Source organism: Gopherus evgoodei, chromosome 3, assembly GCF_007399415.2.
Source record: "Gopherus evgoodei ecotype Sinaloan lineage chromosome 3, rGopEvg1_v1.p, whole genome shotgun sequence".
Classification (NCBI taxonomy): Eukaryota; Metazoa; Chordata; order Testudines; family Testudinidae; genus Gopherus; species Gopherus evgoodei.
In genome coordinates, this window is record NC_044324.1 from 73,369,498 (window position 1) to 73,380,966 (window position 11,469).

At 44.2% G+C, this 11,469-nt stretch overlaps 1 protein-coding gene across 2 annotated transcripts; it reads right to left on the bottom strand.

Annotated features, from left to right (window-relative positions):
- Positions 1-958: 958 nt before the first annotated feature.
- TENT5A (terminal nucleotidyltransferase 5A) lies at positions 959-9,844 on the bottom strand. Of its 2 annotated transcripts, none has more exons than XM_030555808.1 (3): positions 9,639-9,844; positions 6,685-7,203; positions 959-5,492 (listed from the first exon to the last, which is right to left on the bottom strand). In XM_030555808.1, the coding sequence occupies exons 2-3, from the start codon at positions 7,135-7,137 to the stop codon at positions 4,713-4,715; spliced, it is 1,233 nt and encodes a 410-aa protein (XP_030411668.1). In that variant the 5' UTR covers positions 7,138-7,203; positions 9,639-9,844; the 3' UTR covers positions 959-4,712. The 2 variants fall into 2 exon arrangements, with proteins under 2 accessions (XP_030411668.1, XP_030411667.1); XM_030555807.1 differs by lacking the exon at positions 9,639-9,844 and adding an exon at positions 7,459-7,706.
- Positions 9,845-11,469: the final 1,625 nt, after the last annotated feature.

The following is an 11,469-nucleotide window of genomic DNA, read 5'->3' on the forward strand; positions in this document are numbered from 1 at the left end:
GAGTTAATGTAGAATCTGGGGAAATAAACAGACTGATTCAGAGTCCCAGATCAAATGGGCATGTAGATTCCAACACACACAGAAGTTCTATTACTCAAGCGAAGATTCTGATACCTTTACTCCAACTCTGCAAGTTGCTTTAGTGAAATCAATGGGAGCATTTGAGGAGTAAAGTACTATTGGACATCAGAATCTAGGCCTTAATGTTTGTGTGCTGCTTTGAAAATGATAAGTGCTATATAAGTGTTCAATATTATTAATATTCTCACCCAAGGGTCCAGGAAAGGTGGCAAATAATTTTTTGAGATTCTGGTTCTTCAGAATTGCTAGTTCGATGGGGTTTGGATTTTAAGGTAATTTACATTGCTCCATCAGTGTTCTGCCAAGTATTTTTGGCTCCAGCCAGCTAAGTTCTTTCGTAGCTGAGTGAACCCAGTCAAAATTGGCTGGCAGAAGGCAGGACTTTTTAAAATTTATTGTGCTCCAATCAGAAAGCTGCTGAATGCTGCGCTTCTCAGAAAAGTGCTGTCCTTGTCCTTTTAAATGAAAGCTAGTCGGTATTCATTAGGAACAGGCCAGAGCTATTTCAGACACTGAAGACAGCAGACACAAATCAATAGAAAAAAATAACTTCTTTTTATTTACAAAAAAAATCCAAATATTGGATGCTGTAAACAAAATTCACAATCTGTTCCCTCTAGCACTGATGCAAACACTTCAGCTCTTAGAGTCTGTTTTCCATCAGCTCTTTTTTCTGTCTGTGACAGAGCCTATAGTCAAAATGTTCCACAAGAGCAATCCAAGGAGCAATTTGCTGCAACAGGATGCCTCACAGAAGGCAACTGTTGTATGGAATTCTGAGGGAGATCAAATGTGCACAGCCTCCTACAGACTGCAAGAGTTTGCAGTGCTTCAGCCAAGCTGTATTGAAATTTGCAGGCCTTTTTTCGCTATTTACTTGTTAGCAAGCCATTATTACAACAGCAAGATTTTCTTTCTTGCAGTGGAAATTGTCTGCTAAAAGAAAACCATACAAAAGAGTATATTCAAATAGATGCTGAATATGTCATTACATTTTCTTTCCTTTTCTTATATCTGCAGTTTTACCTAACACACTTCATTTTCTCAATGAAACAACACCGGAACAAAAAGCTTCTTTTGAACTGGCATGAGCCTCCAACATAATACGCTTCATATGCAGAACATTTAACAAGATGTGTTTTTAAGCTTTGCTTGAAGGGCTTTGTGTAACACAAGCAACAAATTGTTTTTAAAGCACACACAAAAAAAGGAGTTCGGAAAGATATGATGTGATCTCACTGGTGTTTTTACTTTCCCTTCTATTTTTAAGAGAAAGTTCTTACATTTTGGGGGTTTTATACATATCAGAAAATAATCTGATTTCAAAGCTCTTAGATGTTTCATTATATTTATATTAAAACAAGTTTAGCTCCCTGTTGATTACCAATAAATCCAACTGTCACACAGCAGTTTGACTATAATCAGGTCAACCTTATTAATCAGTTCAGCATTTTAAAGGGGGTACTGTTTCTTCAGCAAGTTCTAAGCTGAAATGGCTGATTGGATCGGAAAGTGAAGCCTACAGAATACCAAGAGCTTTTTTCCTGTAAAAGTAGTAGTGTTCTGAAGCGAGAGAAAGAAAGAGAGAGAGAAAAACAAAAATCAGACTTTATGAAGGGGAAGGTGTGCAAACCACAGAAGCAATCCCGCTTTGAAAAGATGTTCTTATTTTACTCTTGGCCTGAACTCATGGCTCCTTCCCACCACTAACATCAGACACCATTTAAACTACCAGCCACAGAGAAAACAAAGCCCTGCCAGTTCCACCATTTGTTCATTTACATATGCAAAATAGGTCTAATACCTATATGATATATCCTAAAACATACTGTATGTATCAAAATGTGCATGCTGAAAGGTGCAGTAGGCTGAGCCCTGCTGCGTGTACTACAAGATGAACAGCTGCTGTCAATCACAAAAAGTAATAAAATTTCAGCTGAAAGAGGAAATAAATCAAAACTTTTTTTAAAAAAGCAATGGAAAAAGTCTGCCCTCCAAAGGAAAAGTACATTGTCTCATGTATTATCAGCATTTTGTGGTTGAGGCACAGCTATAGATCCCCAAACCCTTTTAAATAGTGGATGACTCATTTATTCGCTGCAAATAGTTGTGGTAAGAGAGGACATACCACATTACCAGCTGATCCTATTTCCCCAGCCCTCCCCTTAGCTTCAGACAGCTACAGGCAATGCTCTGGGTTTGACAAGTACATCACAGTCTTGATCTACAGCTTGAAGTAATAGGCCATGGGAAACAAACCCTTCCTTTTCATAATTAATCAAGAAAGGCCTTCCCCTGACCAAGGAGAGAGAGAGAGAGAGAGAGAAACAGAATGCAGCCAATGTGGAAGGGAGGGAGGGAAGGAAGGAAGAAAAGAGAAGAAGGTGGGGACAAGGACTCCCAAGTAAACACAATGAGTGGCAATGAAATAGCTTTTACATTTCCTGAAGAAGTCACAGGAAAGGTGCTTCAGTAAACAAATCAGGTTCCTGTTAAATTTGCCTTCAAAGATAAAAGTACAAAGGGCAGCAAAAATAAACTTGTCTTAATAGCTCTGTAATGACAAGGGGAGAACAAACTTCCAGGATAACAGTTCCCTTTCCAAACACACATTTCTAAACATAATCTTCCTTTACCTGAAACTTAAATGATGCAGAAAATACTGCACTAAAATTTCAAAACAAGTCCTCCCCCAAGAGATGTCTCTGAAGTGAAAATAGTGAAACGGTCGATTTCTTCTCCCTCCCCGCCCACTGGTCTCTTGGGTGAGGAAACAAAAGTGAATAGTTATATTTCCAATGTAAAGTGATTCCATTTAAATAAAGTACAGTACTAAACTTGTAAATGCAGTGTGACAACCAGATCAAAGATGTTTAATATTTGCATAAAAATATATATAATATATATATATAAAATATAATTTTAAGCAACCGTGCAACACTCTTAAAAAGGATTCATTTCACATTTACTAAATTCTAGTGGTCCTGGAATGCATAATGCATTCTATTAAAATATTCCTTTAAATATTAACAATTAGTGTTCAAATGACCAACTAATACAATATTCTTTAGCTGTCAGGGGGTTTAAATAGCCTATCTTTGATCCACGTTCCACTGAATTATACATCATGGAGGTATGCAGTCACAAAATTAGTGGGTTAAATGTCAAAATGGTATTACAGTACAAAATGTGAAAAATATCAACTAATCAAATGTTTATCCATTTGTGGAATTATTATGGCTCACAAGCAACTCACTGAATTACTGTAATCTTTGTTCTTGCAACCAAAGACATTATTTGTATCCCACTTTAATCCTGACTGGTTCATTTACTGCAAATTTTCAGGTGTGGGTTATAAATTCACTGCAAGGTGCTCACTGTCCTATGACATCCTGTTGCAAACTGGAAAACACACAGTACTTTATTTAAACATTCCTTAATTGCTACATTTTCCTAGACCACATTTAATATATATATGGTGTGTGTGGATATACGGTGTGTATATATATATATATAATTTGCTCTATATATGTATATATATACACACGCACATACATGCACACACAAACATACACACACACACACGTACCTATGATAACATCACACTGACAATATTAACTTTATACAAGTATTTGCCAAGGAAAAAATAGGGCATTTTCTCCACCACTGATTCACAAGCTTGGGTTTTTTTGTTTGTTTGTTTGTTTGTTTTTGTTTGGTTTGGTTTTTTGTTTGTTTGTTTTTTGTCTTCTTGTGTCCCTGATAAAACAAAATGCACGGTAAAAACCACAAAACTATATTTTTCTCACTTCAAATTTTCTGAAAGCATCAGGCACTTTTGATTAACATTGGTGTGTACAAATATAGTAACATCTTTTAATATTCTACTGTATCTCCTTTTCTTGGATAACTTATTTGTGAAATCTTTGGTCCTTGAGCATATTTTGTTTGCTACACCTGTTTTTCTTGCATTTTTCACATTTTTAAAATGTGAAGCAGCATGCAACTTGAAATATGGACTTTATCATGTGTTTTTTCTGGTTTTACGATAACTGTACCAATCTCCTACTGTTCATTTGGAGCAAGCTGTTTCTGTTAAAGCATTCTATTCAAGCAAGCTATACATTCTACACAATCATCCCATAGACAGCACTTGTTGCAAGTCCCAAAGGCAGTAATTCCAATATACATTTTATTTCAACTTATCTCTGCTTCATGCCTCTACTTTTAACTCCTGAATATATGTAAGCAAATTGTTTTGTTTTTTGTGGGTTTTTTCATATTCTCCCTTTGCAGATCCCATTCTAAAAAAAGGCTTTCCAACCTTCTCTATGCCAAAGCTATGGGAGCAGGTATTGCCAACCCATATTGTCATCAAGCATTCCTCCCTTGTTTATTTCAGGGGAAGCGATTTGCTTTTAATGACAGGCCTCTTGTGCTCTGGGGTAGAATCCAATTATTTCGGCTTCTGTTCTAGATCATGCTCACATAATTTATAAGAACCACAAGCTTTACCAAACTTGAAAGCTAGAGCAGATCATCATTGCACAAAGCACCCCATTTTAAGGAGCGTATCACCCCTTTCTGCTTGTTAGAAAATGTTCTCCCCACCAGCCGTATTAAAACTGTCCTTAATTGCAGGGCAACCAAGTCGAGTATGTGTGCTGCTGGCAGGTGAATACCGGCTGAACCTGGGCAATATAGTAATTGCTAAAGTTGGCATCTGCAACATATGGGGCTGGCTGGTAATAGCAGGTGACATTGGCCACATTGGGGATGATATTTTGCTCAGCAAGGACACGGATGGCCAGCATGGTGATAAGATTTAGAGTCTGTCTCCTCTCATGTCCCATCAGGCACACTGTGCTCTCATTCACCACACCATGAAGGGTCATGAGATAGTCATACTTGCGGTCCTCTAATCCCACAAAGTGGTTCTGCAAGTAAGACTCCAACTTTCTTTGCTGTTCTCCAATGTCTGAGAAGTCAATGAAAAACCTAGAACACATGTATCTCTGAAGGGACTTAATCTCAGATTCTGAGGCAGCCCTAAAGCCCCTTACCAAAAGGTTGCAGTACTTAAGAAGACCACCTCCTCTGATTTCTTCTGGGTTTCTGGTGGCAATTATCTTGTTGCAGAGGTGATCAAAGGCTTCTTGGAAATCCCCATAGACACTCTCACCAATGATGGTCGGGTGAAAAGTTTCAGTCATGGGATTCTCTGAGCATTCATAAAAAAGCAGAAGAGAGTCTAATTTGATTTGAAAGGAGTCTACACTGAACTCAAACTGCCTCCTCAGAGAGTCCACAAACTTCAGCTCCACGTTTTTGCCACTGTTGTTGGACAAGGAAATGAGACTCCATCGGTCTGAATCATTGCACACTTTTACCATTTTCTGCACATAAGCTTCCTATAATTTGAAAGACAAAACGAGCAGATGAAGAAACCAGTACAAGCAATTCCCCATCACAGACTTCACTTGCATTCTCTCACATCTCCACCCTGTGCCCGCTTTTTGCAGACTATTTTAAGAACTCTGGATAAAAATTGAAGGAGACATATTTAACATAAGTGGTGGCAGCACAGTAGCTGCAAGGAGTGATGGGAGCAGTATTCCTTATGGGATTGTGCCATGTCAGGAACAACTTTTGCAACCTTTTTTTTAAAAGCACTTATATATATGGGGAAAGACAGGTAACAAAATTGATGGCATACATTGCATATATGCCCAGACACTCTCTTTCTGTCTCACACATACAATCTTTCCCGGGGATTTGGAAGATCACTATTAAAATATAATACAAAAGCATTTCTATAGGCACCACAAAAAATATATGTTCTACATTTTCAAACTAATCAAAGCTTGTTCTTTCAGCACAGCTCCCCCAAAACACTCCCAAATTTTAAAAAATGCCCCCAAAACAGACAAAATAGGTATATGCCATTTGACATAAGCTATTTGGCATTAACTATAATAAACTCAGAAAGTGAAGCCTGTTTAAGACAAGAATTTCTGTTTAAAACAAGAAAACGTACAGCTTCTCCATCCGTCTGGGAAAAGTGCTCACTGCAAAGAGTATTTTCCCTGCAGATACATATAAATGTTCAATGAGCTTATGATCCTTTTAAACTATGCTTCTATCCCTCTGAGTGATTCTTAAAATAAGGCTCTGTAAACTCCAACTTTCTAAGTAAATGTACCCAATAACTGTAATGACACAAATGGAAAAAAATATCAGAGGGGTAGCCGTGTTAGTCTGGATCTGTAAAAGCAGCAAAGAATCCAGTGGCACCTTATAGACTAACAGACGTTTTGGAGCATGAGCTTTCCTGGGTGAATACCCACTTCCTCAGATGCATGCAAGGGGGAAAAAGTTCACTAATCCTGGCTCCTCCTTCTCATTAGCTCAGTATGTATGGCCCTGATCGCTTTACTGCAAATCAGCCTCTCTTTGGTTCACCTGGGGTTTAAAATGACAGAGGAGTCACTTTTAAAAACATGTTGTAGGTGTCAATTTCATGACACCCTTGCCTCCCCCCGGGCACCACTGTTATAAGGTACTGCTTCCCTTGGCTGTGTGTCTGGACAAGTGCAGGTTTACCTTGAGGGTAAGCGGGGTGATCTTCTCCTTGTTAACTCCGTCAGGTAAGAAATCCAAAAGGCAGTCCAAGACCACGTCCTTCACAGTCTGAAACTCGGCTTCCCCTTTGAGGTCTGCGCAGAAGATGAGGTCCAAGTCCTTGTAGCCCAGGCCACTGTCTTGGTGCAGGATGTGGCTGGCTGCTGAACCATTGAGTCGCACGTCTCGGACCCCAATGCACTTCTCCTCCAGGCGGCTCCGCACCACCTTCACGATCTGCCGGGGCTGCATCTCCAGCGTGGGGAAGTTGCCCCGGCCGTGTATGGGGATGGTTTCGCTCAGGATGCGATCCAAGCGCCGCACTTGTTCCCAACTCAGCACGTTGCAATGAGGGTTCTCGCCGCAAGTGCCCGTGCAATTCCCACTCCCGCTGCAGCTGCTGCTGGGGCTGCGGGCGATTTCATCGTCAGCCATGGTCCGCAGCCGTTTCCTCTCGGGAGCCTCGTACGTCCCTTTTGCGAGATGTCTCCTTGCTTCGCTCTTAACGGAACAGGAAAGCAAGCAATGAGCGCAGGGTTTGACATGCCCAGTGAGCCCTTTAGACCCGCTCCGACAATGCATCATAGAGGGGCTTTCGCTCTCCCCAGCGCCTAACAGCCGAGTTAGCTGCAGCCCCCCGCTCCCACCCATAGGCACAGTGTCTATAGACGCAGACCCCCTGGGATCCAACTCACACTGACACTCACCCACCCCGCCTGCCCACCCAAAGGAAGAGATCGCTCCGATCTTTATCACCTGGGGTGGGGGGAAGAGTTGCCTGATGGAGACAGCAAAGTGACGCTGCGCCTCTGCCCAGCCTGGGAGCGCACCCGACCCAGGAGCAGCTATCTGCCCTGCTTTCTGCTTCTCCTGGCTACTTGTGCACCGCGTGCTGCGCTGAGCTGAGCTGCTGTGCCCTGCCGCCCCGGGTGCTGCTGTCTCTGGAGCTTTAGTAGTTCTGCCTGGGAAATGTCCCCAGTAGTTTTTATATGGGGTTTCTCCGCTCTTCCGGGGCTCCGAGTTACACTCTCCCCACGCCCCCTTCATTTGCATGGACAGCCCTTGGCAAGGCTCCCCCGCCACGCCCACCTTATATGCATAAACAGCTGTTCTCGGTGTACTCGGCACTCGTTCCAGAGCCGCCTTCGTCCCAACTTCTACCTCGCACCAGTGATGCAAAGCTGGAGCTACCCAGAGATTCCTGCCACTGTTTGGCCCAATCCCCCCAAAACTGTAGCGCGGGACGAACAAAAGAATCCCCTATTCAACCATTGGTCCCGCCCCAAAGCAAAGTTCGGACCCTTAGGCATTCCACACCAGAAATGCTGCAATACCCGCAAATGGCAGCTGCTGGATCCAGTTAAAATTTGCGTCCTAATCCCCATATGTGAATACCTGAATAGATACCATGTGGAGCTTCTCCTACTTCGCCAAAAAAATCTAGACCCCGGGGTATCCCTGTAGAGGAACAAAATGCCAAAGCTGGCACACGGAGCCTACAGAATCCAAGCACTTTTTGGCCCTCCCTTCCCAAATCCCCTGTAGCTACTTCTATTGCACAGGCAAATGGGAACCGTGGTGCACCCAAATATATACGTGGATCCAGCAGCCTCTTATTTGCCCCTTGCCCCCATCCCTTTTCTGGGAGACATCAAGTTTAGACATCATTTTATATCAGACAAGTCTTTACTGGATGCGTTGCATTTCGGTGAAACCATATCACACATCTTCACCATTCTAAGCACAGCCCAATTTTACGCCATGACACTGAAATTTAACAGTGAACTGGTCGGTCAAATGGCGATGATCTCATTATTTGTGTTTTTAGCTGATCAGCTCTAGACCAAGATTTTCAAAGCAGTCTACGGAATTGAGATACATATCTTATCACATTTTAATATGTGTCTAAATCTCCTGGACTGTTTTGACACTCAGTGCATTGGATACATTAGCTAGACTGGATAGATCTATCTGAGGTAAAAGAAGGCTCCCTTCGTTATTTATCTAAAAGGTGGAAAAATGGATAAATGGAGATGCTAGATTGTTCATGTGGGAGGGTGCATGAGCTTTTCATAGTGGACTAAGACTTGGTCTCTATGCAGTACAATATAGGTTTGTGGTCAACATTGTGCTTGATCTGCCAATACTCAGGTGCTGTATATGTGTTTTGCATTATTCTTGTACCCAGGAGGAGTCTGATCGTGTATTTTTCTGGTTAAGTATGATGAGAAATATGTGTCGACTATTCTGATAGTACAACTTCGGGGCTTAAAAAAAATCAAAACCGAAATGCTAGGATCCAGCAGGCTCCAGGTGCTGTCTCTGCGGTATTATTGAGCAGGGATGCATATGGGTGGGTTGAGTTCTGGGTTTTACCGGCACTCACGCGCTATGTTAGGGTCCAGCGTTTTTTTGCTGCAGTGAGAGCTGAAAGACTTGTTTTCTATGGAGGCAATAGAACTTGGGGAGTTCAGGGCCAAAAATTGATTGGCTCCATCAGGCTCCTGCTGCTGAATCCGGATTTTTGCAGCGCTCATGCTCGGTGATGCATGAACTGCCGTCTTCCCTCCGCTCTCCCTCACCCCCGCATGAGCAGGCTTGGGGCCAAATATCGACAGGATCCAGGAATATCCAGTTTTTCCTCTGATAAGGATTTAACAATATAGATACAAACATTACACAAGCAGAGCAGATTAATCGCAGATCACGCAACAGAGAAGAAGGCATATAGGTGCAGACAGGCAGTAGGTACAGTACATGCTACAATGTAAAAACTTCAACCTTCGTTTGCACTGCAGTGAGGCTAATCTTTTCTTCAATTAAAATGTCTGGTAGGCTGCTTTAAATAGTTGTGATGTTTTAAAATGGCTGGAGATGCGCCCTGAGTTTGCAGTGAGTAGACGTTGTATAAACGATACCGTAAAAAGGAAACTCACTCTTTTATCTCTAGTATTATCTTCCGTATGTGTCACCGAAGTCCAGGCAACAGCTTAACCTGTGAGCTGCCCAGTGTGGCTATAACTAGAGGCTCCTGGTACGCAGTTCCTCAGCTGGATCAATCAGACACATGTAAAGGGGCGTGGGCACGGGCTGACTGGCGCATGGCGGCAGATTTGCCTGGCACGTTCCTGGGGGATGGGCGAGGCGAGCAGCCGCCGGACCAGAAGGAGCCGGGCAGGACAGAACGTCACAGATCCGGAAGTTCCAGCAACAGCTGCTGGGCAGTTCCGAAAGGCTGGGCTGTGCAAAGGGTCCCGCCAATCACCGCCGGTGACGGCTTCTCCCTCCCCTCGGCCCCGCAGGGCGAGGAGCCAATTGGATGAGCGTGGATAGGCGGGGCCGCGCCAGCTCCATGTGAATGAGCTGTGTGCGCTCACGGGCTGCAAAGGGGGTGGGGAGACCCACGCACCAAAGGACTGGGTATTTGCTGCCGGTCAGAGCGGAGTAGGTTCGTCGCCCTTACGGTATTAGCACTGGGCGAAAGATCGCACGGCGCGGCTCCTCCATGCAAGCTGAAGGGTTTCTGCCTTCAGCACAGTGGGGTGGCTCCCGGCTGCTCTGCTTTAAGGCTTCAGAAGAGGCGAGGCTATGGGGCGGCCCGTCGCCAGTTATCCTAGCGAACGCTATGAACAGTGATGGCCGGGGGTAGGGGCTGTTCCCCATCGGACACGCACCCACTGTTTCTGGGGCCCCTCTCTGGGGAAGGAGAGCTCCGTGCAGAGTTGAGGAATCCCATTAGTCTGTAAGCCCTTTGCCGAGGAGAGCAAAGACACGCACACAAGCCCTCCTTTGTTGCCATACTGATTGCACTCTGGGCCGCCCAAACGTGCAGGCCCTTCCATAGAACAGGGGCTGGGGAGCTTATTAACGCCCGTCCGAGCCGATCGAGGCAAATGGGGAAAAGCCAGCAGCAGTAACTCCCATCCCTTCTGCTCTCGCCCGGGACAGCGGGGGCCCCGCTGTGTGGCAATGCCTCCCCCTGCCGGCCGCTGGGCACCGTGCATCCACACCCCGGATCTCTCGCCTCCCTCGGCGCGGAGAACGCCTTTCCCTCCGAGGCACCCGGGACGAGTCCTGCTCAGCAAACGCGACATTGTTATCCCCGCTGCAGGGCATCGTGCTTGGCCCCTGAGGAGAACACGTCTGCCTGCAGCTCCTTTTCCTGGCTGCTGCTGGGTAAGGTGCTGGGGGAGGGGAGCCGCAAAGGGGAACTAGCGGCCTGACATTTATACTCACTTGTCACAAAACTACATTTATTTTCAACAAAGCGCCATTGATTTTGTAGCTTGGTGGACCCAAGTAGTGCATTAGCATTAATCCTAACAAACATCAATCACACTTCTGGCCTGCTGACATTTCTAAGCACCGTTGCAGAAGCCTGAAGGGACTGAGATAGTAGAGTGAGATGTAGCCAAACCCTGGATCCAACCTTAGTTTTTTGTGTTGTTTTTTTTTTGGTCGGGGGAGGGTAGCAGAAATCATAACCTGGATCTGGGTCCCATTTTTTGCAAATAGTCCCCCCCCTTCTTAAATTGGTTAGCTCCACACCCCATGTCTACCTCCTGCAAACTTCTGAAACGCTCAGTGTCTTTCACTGTATGTCCCACAGACAGACCTCAGTAGAAATACCAGTTTAATTTCATTTATATATTATTCCTCAGAGTTCTAGGCTTATGTAGGACATTTTTACAGAGTCAAGCTGCCAACCTCTACTCCCAGAAGGGAACGAGCTCTTCTGGCCTGTGGTAAGGAAGTACTTCTAGCTCA

Coding starts and splice junctions, on each gene's coding strand:
- TENT5A (XM_030555808.1), bottom strand. CDS start 7,137: ATGGCTGACGATGAAATCGCCCGCAGCCCCAGCAGCAGCTGCAGCGGG. Junction 5,493..6,684: donor TCACCCCGCTTACCCTCAAG/GTAAACCTGCAC, acceptor TTCAAATTATAG/GAAGCTTATGTGCAGAAAAT.